The 19,676-nt window shown below is 36.9% G+C and overlaps 1 protein-coding gene across 1 annotated transcript; it reads left to right on the forward strand.

The window, feature by feature from the left end:
- The first annotated feature begins 5,041 nt into the window (after nucleotides 1–5,041).
- LOC122041789 (protein EMBRYO SAC DEVELOPMENT ARREST 30-like) lies at nucleotides 5,042–16,749 on the forward strand. The gene is made up of 11 exons (XM_042601589.1): nucleotides 5,042–5,312; nucleotides 5,886–6,061; nucleotides 6,241–6,328; nucleotides 6,779–6,846; nucleotides 7,057–7,145; nucleotides 7,225–7,468; nucleotides 8,381–8,493; nucleotides 8,737–8,827; nucleotides 8,941–9,069; nucleotides 10,135–10,688; nucleotides 15,895–16,749. Exons 2-11 carry the CDS (start codon nucleotides 5,909–5,911, stop codon nucleotides 16,343–16,345), a joined length of 1,980 nt encoding a protein of 659 aa, XP_042457523.1. The 5' UTR covers nucleotides 5,042–5,312; nucleotides 5,886–5,908; the 3' UTR covers nucleotides 16,346–16,749.
- Nucleotides 16,750–19,676: the final 2,927 nt, after the last annotated feature.

Consider the following 19,676-nt stretch of genomic DNA (forward strand, 5'->3'; position numbering starts at 1 on the left):
GAGCTTCGCCACCTCATCCGATCGGGCAATCTTCTCGTTGGCTAGTTGCTCCATCAACTCCTTTACTTTCTGCTCCAAGCCCCGAGCCTCGATATTCTTTTTCTCCAGATCGGAGATAGCCGTGTTTTTCCGAGTGGTGGCTAGGCTTATTTTTTGGTCGAGCGTCTTGACTTGCCGCTCGAGCTCGGCCAAAGTGTGGGCCTGATCGGCCGTCTTCTTCTGCTCAGCCGCCAACAAGTCTTGAGCCTTCTTAAGCTCTTTCTGCAGCTCAGAGTAAGAAGGGCCTTGGGAGCCGGGCGGACCGCCTGCAGCCTTTAGTCTTCTCAATTCTTCGTCCATTATCGCCAGGCGGTTGGATACAGCTATCTCCTCTACCCATCTCTGCAATTAATAAGATCATTAAAGGCCGATCGGAAAGAATGCGTAAAGGACTTGAAAAAATAAACTTACCCCCGTGGCCTGTTGCATGTGGCTATTGGCCAAGTTGCTGAGGGGAATCATCACGACGCTCGCCTGAGCGTCGGCCCACATTTCGGCTAGAGGCCCCTTCATTGTGATCATATGCTCGGGCGCGGTCGGCCGAGCGTCCTCTGGCATTAATTCCTCGGTGGGGAGATGCAAAGAAACTCGGATGGTGCGGTGCCGACCGGGGGTCGTCTGAGCGGAAGCTGGGGAAGGATCTGAAGCCGGCGCAGAGAATTGGGACAAAATTGTCGAACGCTCTACTCGGCGGGGAGCGGGCGGAAGGGCGCTGACTAGAATAGCCTCAAGAGGGTCCGCAGACGCATCCAGCTGAGATGGGGTCCGATCGGACGAAATCGCCTCGACCTCTGGAGCCTTGCCGCGAGCAGCTGCGGTGGCCCGTTCGGACGGCCGGACCGCGGACGTGGCCGATCGGAGGGGAGTCTCCAATCGGCACCTCTTTTGTCGGAGAGGCCGCTCTTCTTCCCGAGCGGAGCCTTTCTCCCGGACGGAAGGCTCTTGGCTAATAGTTGCTCCCACCGCCGGCTCCGGGAGAGAAGCCTGAGCAGCCGGCTTCGGGAGAGAAGCCTGAGCAGCCGACTCCTCGTGAGTCCCGCTCTCCCCTTCATGCGAGCCGACCGGCTCAATGCCGAGCACCTCCATCTCTTTTGCAGCCGCGGCCTCGAGCGCCGCCGCCTTCCTCCTCAAAATTCCAGCCATCATCGACTCCATGACAATGTTCGCTGCAAAGGAAAAAGAAGAAAATCAGTTAGCAATTAAGGCGAAGGTACAAGTAAAATTCTTACCGAAGCCGCTCGGGAGGGGGGTTCTGATCGGGCTCAGGCCGAATATGTACATAACCCCTTCCGGAAGGAACTTGTTGATGTCGAACTTTAGGCCGGCTAACATGTTGGCGGCATGTAGATAGTCTGGTCGGGTCTTGAATCTCTTTAGCTCGGGGAGGTTGGTGGTCCGATCTGCCATTGGGTTCGGAAGGAGGCCCGCTCGGGAAGGCGAATATAAAAGTAGAATTCTTTCCAATGCTTATTGGAAGAGGGTAGTTTGTTGAAGAAAACTAAGCGGGGCCGAGCCTGGAACATGTAAGTGCCTGGCTCAGACTGTTTAGGGTAGTAGAAATAGTAGAAAAGCTCCCGTCGGAGGGTAATGTTATGGATTTTGAATAGGACGACAACGCAGCACAGAAGGCGGAAAGTGTTGGGTACTAGGCTTCCGAGTGGAATGCCGAAAAAATTGCAAACGTCAATGATAAAGGGATGAATTGGAAGTCGCAGACCGACAGTGAACTGGTCGCGGAAAACACAAAAGGCTCCGCGCGGCGGTTTGTGTGGCCGAGCGGAGGGAGTGGGTAAGATAATTTCGAGGTCGGAAGGGATGTCAAAGTTATTTATCAGAGTATCGGCGTCACGCCGGTCAAAGCGTGATTCCATGGTAACATACCACGGGCCGAGAGTTTGGTCTTGGGATTGAGAGGAATGGGCCATTGTCCGAACGGACGAAATCAAAAAAGGCGAAGAAAGATAAGGATAGGAGAAAGAAGACAATAAATGAAACGATGCCTCGAGGATCGAAACTCGAGAAAGAAATGCAAAGAAAACACAAGAACCAAAGAGAGAAAGAAGGAGAACCTTACAACGAAGAGGAGGATCGAGGGAAGCGCACTGGAGATCGCTGAAAACAGAAGAATAGGGTCGCCGGAATGCTGAGAGCGAGAAGCTATGGAGCACGCGAGAGCAGAAATGCGGCGAAGGAAGAAAGCGAAGCCTTTATAGGGTGGAGCCCGAGCGGCCTCCACCGTCGGATTCAGGTCGCGAGAACCGGAGCACGCATCACACCGTTCATTTCGAACCGCCTCAATCCCGTCAGAACACCATGCCACCGCCGTACAATGACGGCAGCCTCGACACGTGGCATTCGGCCATTGGAACACATTTAATGAGCGCGTGCTCGACCTTAGTGATGGAGATTGGCGAAAACTTAAAAAAGATACCGAGGAATGTTGGCGTTGATTGGCGTTTTAGCTGCCCCCGTGTGTCCGAGCGGAAGCAAAGATGCATATGGACGCCGCTTGGCACAACTGATGGTCCAGTTAGTCGGACTAATCGCCTCCTTCGACTAGACTTGAAGGGGAGGCAATTGATCCGGTAGTAAGGAGGGGGGACCCCCCTTTAAGCAGAGTCAACGCCACGTGGAGGTTGAAAGGTAAAAGGTCAACCAGGGGTTTGTCCGATCGGATAAAGATTGGGGCGACCGGTCGAACGTTCCGAACGGAAGCAAAGACACCCCGACAGGGAGTCGGGGTTCCGACGCTCATGTTGAACCAGGTTGTATGGCTGAGCGGGTAGCCCGCTCGGCCGAAGGCATAAAGTAGTAATACTGCGAACAGTCTCCACAGAGCACACAACCGGGAATCTCTCTAGCGGACTAGCACATACGACCGGCCGGACGTGAGGGGACTGTCGACCGGCCGGACGCTCGGAATGGGGTAAGAAGAGACAAAAGGACAAGGGAACATCTTCTGACAGCGGGTATGTTCAACGACCAGGCCATACGCAGGATCTTACGACAGAGGGTTCCGCTATCCCATCAGAGATGTGCTCGGACTGTAGCAGTATGGTGTCAGGTAAGCTCTTCTGACAAGCCCATACTGAGGTATGGTTAGAGGACACGTATTCACCTCGGTATGTGTGCGTGAGCCTCTTCACAGCTCTATATAAGGAGCCTCACACTTCGCCGGAGGTACGCGATCTCGCATATTCAGAGCCACTTTCTCGACTTCCTCTTGCGTGACTTGAGCGTCGGAGGGTCGTCGCCGGGAACCCCTTCCTGGCCCGACTTCCTTGCAGGTTCGCCGGAGATCCGCACGACCGATCAGAGATCTACGTCAGTAATTCGGAGAGCGCCACGTGCCCAGCGTCCGTTGATTCAGCGTTCGGACAGGATCAAATGACTTAAAGTATAGGTCCTTTATTATTATTATTATTATTATTTTATGAATTTAAAATCTTATTTTTTTAACATAATAATAATAATAAACTTGAATAATAATAAATCGGGAATGAATTGTGGAGTGACGGTTTTAAATCGTAATCATCTTAGATATTTAAAGTACGTTTGGTTCAAGTTATCATGTATAACCTTAATTATATGTTTATCAAGTAATCACATAACAAAAGTTATACGGAATAAAACATAACCAAATATTATTTGGTTCAACCTAAATAATGCAACCAAAACTTATTTGCTTAAAAATTTTAATGAATCACCTAATTTAATATTTTACTATATTATTCTCAGTTACAAAATATCAACCACATATATTGTTATTATTATTATTATTTTTTAAACTCTACATTTTTCTTTTTATATGTTTTTTTTACTTTTTTTCTTTTTCATATTTTTCTATATTTTTTATGTGGTTTTTATAATTTTTTATTTTTTTAAAATTTTTTTACATTTTTAATTTTAATTTTTTTAATGGTTTTTTTTATTTTTTAATTTTTTAAATTTTAAATTTTAAATTTTTTTTTATTTTTTCACATTTCCTTTTTTAAAATTTTATTACTTTTTAAATTTTTTAACGTTTTTTTATCTTTTTATTTTTTTACAATTTTCTTTTCTTTTCTTTTTAATTTTATTACTTTTTTTTTTTTATGGTTTTCTATTTTTTACGTTTTTTTTATATTTTTCATTTTTCATTTTTTATGTTTTAAAACTTTTTTTCTTTTTTCTCTCTATTTTTAACGGGTTTTTATTTTTAACGTTTTTTCTATTATTGTTTTTTTAACGTTTTTTTAATTTATTTTTACGTTTTTTCTATATTTTTTATTTTCTTTTACGTAAGTATTTTTGATAAAAAAATTTATTAATCCCGAAATTTAGAAAAATCTTAGGATGCATTTGGTTTGCCCCATTTTCATTTTCATTTTCATTTTCTGAAAAATATGCATTTTTCATTTTTTAGAAAATGAGTTTTCCACGTTTTTCATTTTCTTAGAAAACACTCTCTCATTTTCTTAAAATTGAACATGAAAAACGCAAACCAAACATGTTTTCTATTTTCTCAGAAAATGAAAATAGAAATAACGTGGAAAACGCAAACCAAACACTCCTTTAATTTTTTGAGATTTTCTGAGTTCAGATTACATGCACATTTTGCTGACGTGTCATACATGAAATATTAATCAAGAATCATCAATTATTTAAATTAAATAGGATTTTCGTTGATAACCTTAGATAAATTAAAAATGACTTATTAAGCCTAGTCGAACCGACTATTCAATTCATATTAAATATTAAAATCCATTTTTTAGGAAAAAAAAAGGTAAATAAGAGAAATTTTTTATCATAAAAATCTTTTCATATTTTTTTTTTAATTTTCGTCCATCCAAATAAACGGGGCATCGAAGAAAACCAATTACAGTCTATTTGATCCGGGCCGGAACCAGCATACATAGCACTATTCCCAGTCACCACAAGCTTCCTCAAATTCCGATATTATTTTTTATTTTTTATTATTTATTATTTTTATTATTTTCGTTATCTTCTCAGACATGACTTCATTTGAGTTGAATAACAAACACACATTAAAAAATTAAGTCCCCATTGACGCTTCCTATCCCCCTTCGTCCCTAATCTTCCACTTCGAACCTCTCACTCCATCTCCCCGGCGTCATTAGGGTTCTCTGCTATCCTTCGCCTCGGCCTTCGCTGGCGATCCGATCAAAGTCCGCGGTGGTGATCCAATTCTTTTTTCCCGGTCCGATCGGTTCTCCGGTTCCGGTTCTACTCGGAGATCTCAGCTCCGGGGAGACAATAAAGGCTTCACCGAGGTTATCTCTCTCTGATAGCTTTCTGGTTTTCGGATTCGTTTTTTTGGTCTTCATCTTGCCCCTTATTCTCGTCCCCTTCCCGCCTTCTTCGTGGATCAGTATTGGAAATTTGTCGGATCGGTTAACAGTGAAGAATTCAAACGCCCTTGTGTTTCGTGAAAGGAAGGATTTTGACGCCACGCGGTGCGGAAATCCCTATGGCTTATTCTATTTGCTGAAGCTTCCGGGTTGAGTAGATCTCACATTGCATGATGGCGATCTCGGAAAGCGAGTTTAGTGTTTATTTAGAGTTAGTCTGAGTTTCATCAGAGCGTGAAACTTCCTGAACTTGATCTTCTCAGTGCCATGTGTTGCTTTTCTTTGTTATTGTTTTGTGTGACTTTTTATTTGAACTCTGAGTTCACAATCTTATTATCTACTATATTTCTGATCCGTATATTACTCTCGTACGAGGCAAATTATTGTTACTGCATGTTAGCGTGTTATGTTTTCTATTTGCATCAATTATTTAGTGATTCTATTCATATCGGCCATGCTCGGTGTTTGTTCTGACAATATGTTGGCATTTAACAGTATAATGCGAGCCATGATTTAAGATGTTACACAAGAGCAATATCAAGTTGGCTGCATTAGTGGGGATCACGTTATCTGTATTTTCTCTGCTTGTGCATCTCTTTGTTGCAAATTACTCGGTGGGGGGATTTATACAATACAAGTTGCAAGACGATTATCCATACTCATTGGGGCATGTATGTCATTATTTCTTTTGTATGCTTCTGCATGCTTTTCTTATACTGTTATTTTTTATGATGATGTAAATTGGTGACTTTTTTTGGCTTGCCAAATTTTAAACTCATTCTCCACCTTAAGGTTTGCATTTTATTTTTCAATTGCAATAGTTTCATTGTAGTCATTGTGATATTTACAGAAATCTCGGCCTCGAAGATTATGGGGTCCAGTGACTTCTTTACAGGTCTTGCATCCTTACGCCAAGCCAAGAAGTCCATACCCCTCTGGTATTCCATGTTTTTTTAGTTTTTCATTTGATAATAACATATTTCTCATTTGTATTGATATCAAATTCAATGCCATGTACTTTTCATATTGGTTACATTATATTAGATGATCACTATTTCACTTAATTGATAGATAGAAGTCACAAAACAGTGTAGGTTTGGTAGTTTTGTTATGTATTGTAATACTGGTAAAACAGCCAAAGCAAGCATTAGTCTAATTGTTTGGAAAACAATCACTTGATAATTGATATATCTGGAGGTAACTATTTGCGAAGAAAATTAATTCAAGTGCATTCTTCTAGCTGAATTTGTACATCTTTGAACAGGATTAAGCCACTTGTATGATTGAAAAAGTTCTACCTCCTAAACTTGCTAGCATGAATTGCTTTAAATTCAATGTTTTGGTTTTGTTTTTGATTTTCTCCCTTTTGGCTTGTTATTATATTACAGTTCCAATTCAGCAGAATGGTTTTATATATGCAAAGATCTTTGGTGGGTTCGAGAAGATAAGATCTTCGGTATGTCGGACTTCCCCTGAGTGTGTAATCTTCAAAAATTAGATGTATTTCTGTATCATGGAACATTGCCTAATTATTCTCCAAGACTTTTGTCTTTCAATTAAAGTGTGGGCATATAGTCAGTCTAACTTGTGTCTGTTTCAGTTACTTGTTAACAAATCAAGTTTGCAAGTCTTTCAATTGACACTAATAAAATATTATATTTTGCAGATCTGTGACCTCGTTGCTATTGCAAGGCTCTTAAATGCAACACTTATCCTTCCAGAGATCCAACAAAGTGTTCGATCGAAAGGCATCAGGTCTACATGAGATGCTTTTGTTTACAGTTATTCTTAATGTTTTAAATTCTTCTTCTGATCATTAGTTTTTGCATTGCAGTCCCAGATTTAAGAGCTTTTCTTATCTTTACGACGAAGAGCAGTTTATTTCAGCACTTTCAGAGGATGCTGTCATTGTGAAGAGTTTACCATCAGACTTGAAGGAGGCTAGGAAAAGGACAAAATTTCCTACAATATCACCCAAACCCTCAACTTCCCCAAACTTTTATATCAGAGATGTGTTGCCTAAATTTAAAAAATCTAAGGTTATTAGGATAATAATCTCTGATGGAGGATGCCTTCAGGTATGATTCAATGATTCATTTAAGCTATTAAACTCAACCCTTTTTTTGACCTGGACATGGTTTTTGTAAATTAGAAACTAGTAATCTTCACTATAAATGCAAATAAATTTGAAAATAATGTGTCCTTTGTTAGATACTTTTCCTAAATAGTGATGCCTTATTTCTCTCAGAAGATGCATATGAAAGTAGTACTAAAACTAGTGAATTGTGATAGTGCTCAAGGCATCACATGCATGGTAATTTCCTTGAAATTTTATAATGCTTGATTAATGAGATTTGGTGCCCATCACAATTCGTGATCTCTTGTAGACCATCATACACTCTATGAAGTAGTCTCTAGTTTCTAGGAGCTACCTATAACAGAGAGCAATGTACAAAGGAAGCTCCTCACTGACTGTCTCTAATTAGTGTTCTGAGTTTTTTCTTAATTTTTCAAGCAAACAGAAGAAAATATGTGAACAAAACATCAATCGTTGCAGTCATAATAACTATTTTCTGACTTCTGAGCTATGATGACATGCACTAGTTTAGTTGGAGATGCGTTTGACAAAGTTCTCAGGACTAATGAGCAACATTCTATTGAGGAATTATTTCCTTGGCCTCAAGACAAGATCAACTATTGGAAAGATCTTATTTTCAAGTGTGAGGCCAATCTGTTTAAATCCCTAGGTCAATTTGATATCCATGCCGGACATTATAGGATATGAAAATGATGGAAACATGTACTTTTGTTGCAGTATTTACTCCGATGAAAAGACTTCTTATATCTAGCAACTAGGCAATTTAAAATAGTATCATTAAATCAACTGTGAAACTGATGTCACCCTTCTAATTCAATGTTTTGGTATTTTTGTGAAACTTCTTTAGATGGTCATGAATATTTTCAACTCTTTTCTATTCTCCTTTCTATAGGCAATTCTTCCATCAAGCATGGATGAATATCAGAGACTTAGATGCAGAGTTGCTTTCCATGCTCTTCAATTCCGCTCAGAAATTCGGGCACTTGGTAGCAAGATGGTAGAGAGGTATCACTTTAGTTAAATCCTGATGTACATTAGATAGTTGGACATTTATTCTTAACAGAGTTTTTTTGTTTATGCACATAAGAATTTATTGAACTTCAATATGCTTGAGCTTATGAGATATGGTCTATTCTTCATTAAAATTTTGAAGAATCATTCTTTGCTGACCATTCGATAGTTTGAAACACCAGATATTAGTATTGGAGTGTGTTTAAATACAGAATATGCAACTGAATTCAATTGCAGGTTACGAGCAACTGGCAGTCCTTATCTGTCTTATCACGCAGGCCTTATGAGGGATGTTCTAGCATTTCATGGCTGCGCTGAACTTTTCCAGGTTGTTTGGATTAATGTGATACTAATTTGTTCTTTTCTGTCTTCATATCTCATCCACCATTTAACTAATTGCTCTGCTGTTTAACATGCTCTATTTTAATACTCTTGGGCTAGGATGTTCATACTGAACTTATCCAATACACTAGGAAGCAGCTGATAAATCAAGAAGTAATTGCTGATGATCTTGTTGTTGATTCATTTTCTCGAAAAAGAAATGGCTCATGCCCTCTCATGCCTGAAGAGGTAACTGTACTCAATCACACAACATAATATGGTTGTGCCTAAACAAAGCTGGAGCAATTTTGGAAAACAGAAATGTATCTCATTTTGAAAGTCTGTTTGAGAAGTGCTTTTTTCCCATGGTTCTACCTTCACACCAAATGAATAAAAACATTTTTATCATGCCTACTTATTCCATTGCTTTTATGTCAATTGCCAATAGTTTAACGTTTCTATGTTAATAAATCATGGTTGACCAGGCTCTTCCTGCTTATGAAATTTAAATATCTCAATCAATTGCCTAAAAACAACTTCTTCTAAGAATATCTCAAAATGCAATTGCTATAAACTGAAAGGTTGTTTAAGAAAGTACAATGACTACAAGTGGTCTCTCTCTTTCTCACATGCGCGCATGCACATAAATACTCTCAGGGCTATGCTATCATGCATTCCAATGAGATAGGTGTACTTTCTCACTTGTGGATGATATAACTCTTTATATGCCACGGATTTGGTCTAACATAGTAAACCTTCCTAGTGCATTTGATTTATTACATTTTTTTATTCTGATGTGCTAGTTTTATTAGGAATATCATTTATCATGAACTTTATTACCTCGAATATTCAAGTTGCACAATTTTGGATATTTCCTTTTAAGGGGGTAGTCCGGTGCACAAAGCTTCCGTATTGGCTCCCATCAATACGGGATCCCGAAGAAGGGTTAGATCACATTGGGTATATTGTATATAGTTTTACCTTGCATTGCAAGAGGCAAGAGGTTGTCTTCACAACTCAAACCCGTGGCCACAAGGTCACATTGCAACAAACCTTACAGTTGCGCCGAGGTCCCATTCTACTAGTGAAGTTATTAGTCGGTCCAACTCTTCTAGTATCTTGTATTTGCTTTCTAACTCAATATATATTGGTTCCAATGAGGATGCTGTAAATTTTATTTTGAGTTATAAATAACCCTACTATATTCTCTATGGTAGTAGGTTGAATCTCTGCAGATTGAATATTCTCTATGTCAATTTTTGAGTTATAATTTCTTTTATATTTGTATTTAAATTTTAGGTTGAATCTCTGCAGGTTGGACTTATTCTGCGTGCAATGGGTTATCCAGCAAATACTATAATCTACATGGCCGGTTCTGAGACATTTGGAGGACAGAGGATTCTAGTTCCCTTGCGAGCTATGTATATGAACTTAGTAGACCATACTTTTTTGTGCAGTAAGAAAGAGTTGTCAAGCTTGATTGGTCCTGAATATCCTCTCCCTTTAAATATTCCTCAGCCTCCTCCTGTGAAGAGTGAGAAACAACTTATTGATGAATGGAAAAAGGCTGGGCCCCGACCACGACCCCTCCCTCCCCCTCCTGCAAGGCCCTTTTATCAGCATGAGAAGGAGGGGTGGTATGGTTGGGTTGCAGAGACAGACAGGGAGCCGGATCCTTCACCTATGGATTTGAGGAACCAAGCACACAGGTTAATCTGGGATGCTCTCGATTATTATGTCTCTGTTGAAGCTGATGCTTTTTTCCCTGGCTTTAACAATGATGGTAGTGGTTGGCCTGATTTTTCAAGTTTAGTAATGGGTCACCGAGTATACCAAACAACATCTGGAGTAACCTATCGTCCTAATAGGTAATTTCTTGGGGTACTAATTTGTTACATGCGCAAATTGGAACACAACTTTTCTTTAGCATTTGACATATTTTGTTTCATAAAATGATGCATTTGCTTTTAGTTATCATTTAAGCCTTTTGCACCACTCTTCAATAAGTTTTGAAATTTAGTTTGATTTATTCCTGGAAGATTTACTATAGTTGATAAATATATAGTAAAGAGGGATTGACACAATTGTTATTAACCTAGAAAAAAATTACAATAGAGTTCCTAAACAATTATTGTTCTAGTAACTATATCGTTGTGAAAAAGGACTTGAGTGATAACTTAATATCTATTGTTAAAACTTTTGGTGGGGTAACAAATGATTGTTCACATTGACTGACAGTTGAAGCTTTTGTTTTTCTACATTTGTACCAATGAAATTATCAGTTGAATCAAGATTTAATGTATCATTTTGTAGAGGAGTTTCGTCTCTTTGTCGGCATAATACAATCTCAATATTCCATCATGTTGATGCTCGACATACATCAAAATTGTGTTGAGATAAATTTTGCTCTTTTAAAATATTTAATTTTAGGAATAAAAATATAGGAATTAGATTACCAAGTGATATTATAATTTTGTTGTACTATTTGATGCTAACATTTGACACGCATAAATTAATTGAGATTTACATTGTTAATCCCCTTGGACCTAGCTTTTTTACTTCTAAAAATAACACTATAGCGATCAGATAGATAATTGAATATAAATTTTATTACAACATACCATGTCAACACTTCACATATTGTGACACACATTAGGCCATAAATTATAATGAATTCAGATGATTTTATTCTTTATGACCCTTCCGATTGATGTTTATTTGTGAAAAATAAAACTATAACAAGTAGTGAATTAAGTTAAAATTTTAGAGAAACAAATTATAAAAATATAAAAAGTATCTTAATTATAAATATTAATTGAGATGTCATTAATCAAATTTAACTTAACGAGGGTAAGTAAAATAAACTTGAAGCTTCAGCTGTGGGGATAAATTTTAGAAAATATAGACTTTAAATTAATAGAACTGATATTGAATATGTGAAATGTAGATTTAGTATTAAAAATAGAAGTGAAATAATTAGTATTTGATGGATAGGAAGTTTATGAAGAGCAGTTAGATATTTTTGAATAGAACTCTTCGAGTCTTAAAAATGTGAATGAGAAGTTTGTGTAGCAGGGAAGAAATTTATAAGGTAGACGCATGAAATTACTGGGAAAAAATTATTATCCATGAGCTATTAAGAGGGACATCAAAAGCTGGTAAAACAAGCTAAGATAACATGAGGATGGTAACAACTGAAATATATTCTAAGTTGTACATCCGATAAGGAAATAAAATTTATTTAACACAATCAATAATAATCAAGCCTTATCCCACTAAGTAGGGTTGACTATATGGATCCTTTTATGCCCTTGAACTCTATCTGCTACTGTATTATCATCTATACTTAAATAAATTTTATCTTATTTTATTATTGCTAATCAAGTCTTTTTTGGTCTTCCTCGTTTGATATGCGTGTTTGTCATAGTTTCATATCGCATAACTAGAGCATTTATTGGTTGTCTAAGTATATGCCCGTACTAACTTAAACATGTCTCTCGGAGTTTTCTCTCAATAGATGCAACTTCGACTTTCTCTCTAATACTCTTATTTCTTATTCTGTCCATCCTTGTATGCCCACACATCCACCTCATTCTCATCTCTGCAACTCGTATCTTCTGCTCATATGCTTGAGTCATAGCCCAATATTCAGCTTCATTTAACATAACAAGTTTAACTACGGTTTTGTAGAAATTTCCTTTGAGTTTTAGAGGTACTTTACGGTCACATAAAATACCCGACACTCTCTTCTATTTCAGCCATCATGCTTGTATTCTATGTAAGACATCTTTCTCAATCCCTCTATCGTTTTGTAAAATGATCTTAAATATTTAAACCTTTCGGTTCTGAGCAACTCGTTATCACCTATCTCAACAATTATTTCATTACGTCTAATATTGTTAAACTTAAATTTCATATATTCTGTCTTTATTCTACTAAGCCTAAAACTTTTCCCTTTTACTATTTTCCACCAAGATTCTAGTTTAACATTTATTCCTTCACGTGTTTCATCTACCAAAACAATATCATTTGCAAACAATATGTACCACGGTATTGTGTCTTGAATGTGTAGTGAGTTTGCCCATAATTAGTGTAAAAAATAGTGACTTAGAGTTGATCTTTGATGTAATCTATTTTTATTGGAAATGCTTCAGTTACTCTACCTGAAGTCTTTACTTTGGTAGTTACATCTTCGTACATATCTTTAATTAGTTCAATATATGTTACGCTAATACCTCTATTTTCTAGAATTCTTCATATAATTTCTTTAGGGACTTTATTATAAATTTTTTCTAAGTCAATGAATACCATATGTAGATCTTGTTTTTACTCCCGATATTTTTCAATTAGTTATCTAAGAAAATGTATAGTTTCTAATGTCGACTTTCCAAGCATGAACCCAATTGATTTTCGGTCACCGTGGTCTCTTTCCTTAATTTTTTTTTTTTATTACTTTTTTTTTTCAATGTTTCATGATATGAATTATTAGTTTAATACCCCTATAGTTTGCATAATTTTATACGTCTCCCTTGTTCTTATATAAGGGAACTAGAGTACTTACCCTTGTGATCAGACATTTTTTCGTTTTCAATATCATGTTAAATAATTTTGGAAGTCATTCAATATCTTGTTTTCCTAGGCACTTCCATACCTCTATCAGAATATCATTCTAGTCCAACGACGTTTCCATTGTGCATCCTATTTAAAACTTGTTCTACTTTTGAAATTTGAATTCTACGATAAAAATTTAAATTTCTATATTCATTTGACCTACTTAAATTACCTAAGATAAGTTGGTCACCTAAACCTTCATTAAAAAGTTAATAAAAATACCTCTTCCACCGCTCTTTTATTTTTTCATCATTTACTAGTACTCTATTACATTCATCTTTAATACATTTTATTTGAATAAAATCTCTTCTCTTTCTATCTCTTACTTTAGCTATTCTATAAATGTCTCTTTTCCTTTCTTTTGTATCTAATTTTTTATATAATCATTCAAAAGTTTCATTTTTTTTGCTTCATTCACTGCTTTCTTAGCTTTTTTTCTCGACTATTGTATATTTTTTTAAGTTTTCCTCGTTCTTACAAATATATAATTTCTTATAAGCTGTTTGATTTTCATTCACTTTCTCTTGTACTTTCTTATTTCACTACCGAGATTCCTTACTTAGTGTTGCATGCCCCTTTGACTCACCGAGTACACTCTTAGGTACTATTTTTAACTTTGATACCATCTTATCCCATGTTGTATTAGAGTCACCATATATTTCACCTAATGCTTGTACGCCTACTTTCTCTTTAAATAAATTTCGTTTCCTATCTTTTAACTTCCACCACTTAATTCTAGGAGTCATATATATTTTTTTCTATTGATACTATGCTTGAGACGTATATCCAACACTACTCACCTATGTTGGTAGTTAAGCTTTCTCTAGGGATGACCTTACAATCTTTACAAAATCTTTCAATTATTTTTTCTAACCATAAGGAAGTCAATTTACGATTTATTATTCCAACTTTTGAACATGACTAAGTGCTCTTCTCTTTTCTTAAAAAACATATTAGCTAATATAGGGTCATATACTATCGCAAAATCTAATATAGTTTTCCCTTCTTCATTTCTCGTTCCAAACCTATAACCTCATGTATGATGTACCCTCTCATATTTATTATTTTTCACTCCGACATACCCATTTAGATCACCTCTTATTAAAATTAGTTTATTTTGCGGAATGTTTTTTAATACTTCATCTAAGTTATCCCAAGATCTTAATTTGGTAGCTCTATCTAATCTTACTTGCAGTGTATATACGCTAATTATGTTGATAATTTTTTTCGTCACTATTATCTTAAGGGTTATAATTCTATCATCTTTTCTAACTATTAACGAATTATTTATAACAATACCTACTCCATTTTTTGCTTTACTTTTTTCTGTGTACCATAACTTAAAATCCGAGTTCTCTATCATCTTTGCCTTTTTGCCTATCCATTTTGTCTCTTGTACACACAAAATACCAATTCTTCTTCTAATCATTGTATCTACTACCTTCATTGATTTACGAATGAGAGTTCCTATATTCTATGTTCCAAATCTTAGACTATTAATTTTCTTATCGGATTTGTTCTTATCCAACCTATGGTATGAGAACTCTTGACTATTTAACACCACCCAAGTTCTCATGAAGATGTAGCAGTCCTCGCTGATACGTTACAGCGGACCTTGCAACGCGAATTCTTGCATATTTAGCACTACACTCGAGTTTTGGAGATGTAGCGGTTGGACCCTACAACGCGTTTCTTCTTGGCAACAACCTAACATTAGCACAATAGTGAACATGTGCCATAGTTTTAACGTTGACTGACAACTTAACACAACAATGATAGCCTAGCATAGAAACAATATTATGTTGGCTTATAGTGACTCCAAATAATTTTCAACAAGGCTGAAGTTGCTGTAATCCTAGCCAATAACCCTATGCTTTTGATGTAAAGGGCTGCAAAACTTGTCCTTTCCTTTGTAGTAGCATTTTTATTTATGCACAAACTAACTGAGGAAAGAACTCCATGGTTTGGACCGTTTACATGTTCTGATATGCATTAAAGATTAGTCTGGGTTGAAACTATTTCCCACTCATTTAGTCATCTGCTCCCAATGTCGATAATTTGACAAAAGCTTGAAATGAGGGCACAATTGAATTGATATGAAGTGCATTGTCATTGCCAAGGTTTTAAATGCTAAAACACCCTCTTCTCTGTGCTGCTCTTCCGTGGCATTTTTAGATGTGGTGCTTGGTGTGCTTGCAAATCTAAACAGGTAAAATGTTGAAAGTGATTATTTTTAAAAAGGAAATTGACGAATGCTTTGATTGATATATGCATCGAACCACTTCAATGATTCCATGGTTCTAATCAGTGTCTGGTACTTATAAAAGCAGTAGTCTTGAGATGCAATAATGCAAATTCTTTATATACAATTTCTATTTAAGAGCGCTCGAACTGTATTTATTTCTGTATGATGAACAAATTGATTTCTGTATGATGAACATAATTGAATTTTGCTTTCACCAGACAAAAGCTCGCTGAACTGTTCAGCTCTGGACTTGATAATCTATATCATCCGCCGCAAAATTGGACAAAATTGGTGCGGGATCATCTTAACAGGAGCTTGGGTGTGGAAGGATTCATTGCAGAGGCTGAATCATCAAAGCCTGTATCTTTTCTTTCGCATCCTTTCCCAGAATGTTCGTGTAGAACTTCCAAATCTTCTGTTATCCCTGATCATGCCATGAGCAGCAGTCTAAAGTCACAATACAGAAGTGATGATGAATGCCCTGAATGGATGGCTCGTGGCCTAGCAATGGCTTTCTCTAATGCGCCCACAACTAAAGACGAAGATGTTGAGGAGGGTGAATTGCAAGAAGATGATGAGGCAGTCAGGCAGGCTGAATCCGATAGTGGAAACCGAAGTGATGTGAGTAGATCCCTTGAGCAGGATGAAGAGATGGATCCAGATGACTAATTCCTTGAAATGGGTACTGAAAGAACAGAAAATATTCAATTTTGAAGTTGCCTCTTAGTGGGAGGCTCAAAGCGGATGCCCAGATTGTAAAAGTCTAACCCGAGCCCAAGCCATGAGTTCGTGATGATTCTTGTTCGTCTACAGCGACGCCTACACCTCCCACAGATGGTATAGTGCAGCACTTGCTGTGTCTTCTTATACAATCACAGTATGGAAATCACCCTAGCATTTTTGTTTTTCCTGTCCCTTGAACCCCTTTCAAGTTGATCTGTACATTTTGATTTGTATTCTTTAGAATACATATTAGTTTGGGAAGGAGTAAAGTTTCTGAACGCTGTACAAGCTCCCCGGCTATTGACTTGATATTTTTGGACCTAAATTTTGGTGGTGTTTTGGTTTACCAACCTTGGAATCTGACCCATATATGATCTTCTAATTTGCTTATCGGATCAAATTGGAGATTAGTTTATATGCATTCAGAAGTAGATTTTTAAAATATTTATTTTATTTGAAATTTTAATTTTGATTCTCTTGTGATTTCCTCTTATTTCACCGCACCTATAAGAGTATGAAATTGACAAAATCATCCTAAAATGTTATATATATATATAGGTTAAGCTGCGATTATGAGTAACGTGTATATGTGATCATGTCAGTCTGATTTTATAGTAAAAAAATATTCTTTTTATTCTCACTCTTTCCGCTTTCTATTCAAAATAGCGACATTTTGTGAATTTGGTCAAATCTAAATTTTCCTTGCACGCGCGCTCTCTCTCGCATTCGCTTTTGCTCCTTTCTTCGTCGCGGTTGTCCGTTGGACCTCACGCTCTTGTCGGGAAAGCAAAGGCGCTACAAGCTAAACTCACATTACAGCTGCTTGCTTTTCCACTAGCAGGCTTGCAGCTCCCCAAACTCCTACCGAACACATAGCCGATGTCGGTTTGTTTAGCACCCCTTTTCATTCTCCATCGTAAGCCTTTCCACTCCATTGTCTGTTCTTCAATTCTGTACAATAATTTTTAGCCCCGATAGATCTTACAACGCACAAGTCCTAGCTGCTTTCTTACTAGTTTTTACTTATGTAATTTACAGGGAACTTGTCAAACATCAATTCCCACATTGAATAAACCAATGGTATTTCGTTTCATTTTAAATTATATATTAGAAGGAAGGATTTATGTTACAACGTGCAAGGCCAACGCCTGCTACAAACGCCAGCAGCAACGCCTTTGCTTTGTTGTTACACGTTGTAGCAGCTACTTCGACTGTTAACTGCTACACCTTGTAGCAGCTAACTGTTTATTTTAGTTTCATTTTAAGTTATAATTCCCTCTATTCCTATTATATACCGTTTATATGTGATTCTCTTTATTGGACGTCCCGGGTGTTAAACTATTAATTAATTCCATAGCTAGCTACTACAACGTTGTAGCAGTTACTTGGATTGTTAGTTGCTACAATGTTGTAGTAGTTACTTGAAATGTTAGATGCTACAACGTTGTAACAGTTGGAATGTTAGCTGCTGTAACGCTGTAGTAGCTAATTCGACGGTTAGCTACTATAATGTTGTAGCAGTTATTTAGAATGTTAGCTGCTACAACGTTGTAGCAGTTATTTAGAATGTTAGCTGCTACAACGTTGTAGCAGCTATTTGAAATGATAGCCTAGCAAAGCTACAGCAGCTAATTGGACGCTTAGCTACTACAATGTTGTAGCAGCTACTTGGAATGATAGTTGCTATAACATTATAGTAGCTACTTGGAATAATAGCTGCTACAATATTGTAACAGCTAATTCGACGGTTAACTTCTATAACATTGTAGTAGTTATTTTGAATGTTAGCTGCTACAACATTGTAGCAGCTAATTCATCGGTTAGCTGCTACAATGTTGTAGCAGCTACTTGGAATGATAGTTGCTACAACATTGTAGCAGCTACTTGGAATGATAACTGCTACAACGTTGCAGTAGCTACTTCCACAGTGTAGGTGCTACAACATTGTAGCAACTACTTCGACAGCTAGATGCTACAACGTTGTAGCAGCTACTTTGTCATCCCAAACAACCTTTTCCACAGCTAGCGGGTATATTGTTTATACATGATTCTAAATGATCTATTTAATTAATATAGGAGAAAACATATGTTGTCTTTATTGGACATAAACTGGGTGTTTATGACACGTGGATAGAAGCATCTACAAAAATTAATCATTTTAAGGGCGTTATACACCAATCCTTCAAGAGTAAACAAGATACAATAAGAGCTTTTGAAGCCTACAACGTACTATCTTACAATCTTAATAATCTTTTTTTATAATATTTAATTTTATTGGTTATATAATTTACAACAAACTTTCCAATTTAGGGAGCTTTAATTTCACATATTTCATTCAATGGTAAGTCATTTCAATTTTAGGATTTATGCTAAAATGTGCAACAGTTACTTCGAAAGCTAGCTACTACACGTTATAGCAGCTACTTTGACAGTTAACTGCTACACATTGTAGCAACTACTTTGACAATTAACTACTACATATTATAGTAGCTAGTTGCAGACTCCAAACAACCTTTTATTACAATTTTTTTGTTATAAAATTTGCAGGAAACTTCCAAACATCATTTTCTTCGATGGAAGATTAGTTCATCCCACTGTTGTCGAAGAGTGCAGCGATTGACAGTGAGCTACTGTTCACCGAAGTTCGGGGTTCGATCGTCGGGCCCTTGTGTGACGATGAGGGTAATCTTTGGAATTGAAGTGGACATGTGGATTGTGGTTTGGATACTTAGTTTATTTCTTGCTTATGTTGATGTTTCTTATTGAATGCTTGTATCAAACTTGATCTTCCATGTTTAGTTTGTGCGTACTTGGTTCAACTTAATTCATGCATGACAAGTGTTCGATGAAATGTCTCTTTAAGTAGTCATGTTCAATTTGATGCATTTTACTTAGCTTAATTCTTGCTTGTCTTGTTCTTCTAATTTCTTTAAGTTCTAGTTTTTCATTTAGATGTCATTAGGTTAGATTAGATTTCTTCAATGCTATAGGTTTCATTCTATGCTTAGTTTCGTTGATGCTTTACTTCATGTTGTCTTTTAATTTCTGTAATTGTAGTTAGGTTAGACTTAGCTTTTATTACTTGTATTGCCTTTCATTTATTAGATTAGATTTCATTAATGTCTTGTTATTTCATTCTTTAGTTTAATTGTGTTGATGGTGAAATCCATAGTATAGAATGACAATACGTTATGGATTAATTATTGACACTTAGATTTCATTCAAGCATTAGATTAATTTCCTACTTGTTCTGCTTTTAATTTGTTAGGTTTAGAAT

The sequence above is a fragment of the Zingiber officinale genome, chromosome 2A (genome assembly GCF_018446385.1).
Source record: "Zingiber officinale cultivar Zhangliang chromosome 2A, Zo_v1.1, whole genome shotgun sequence".
NCBI lineage: Eukaryota > Viridiplantae > Streptophyta > Magnoliopsida > Zingiberales > Zingiberaceae > Zingiber > Zingiber officinale.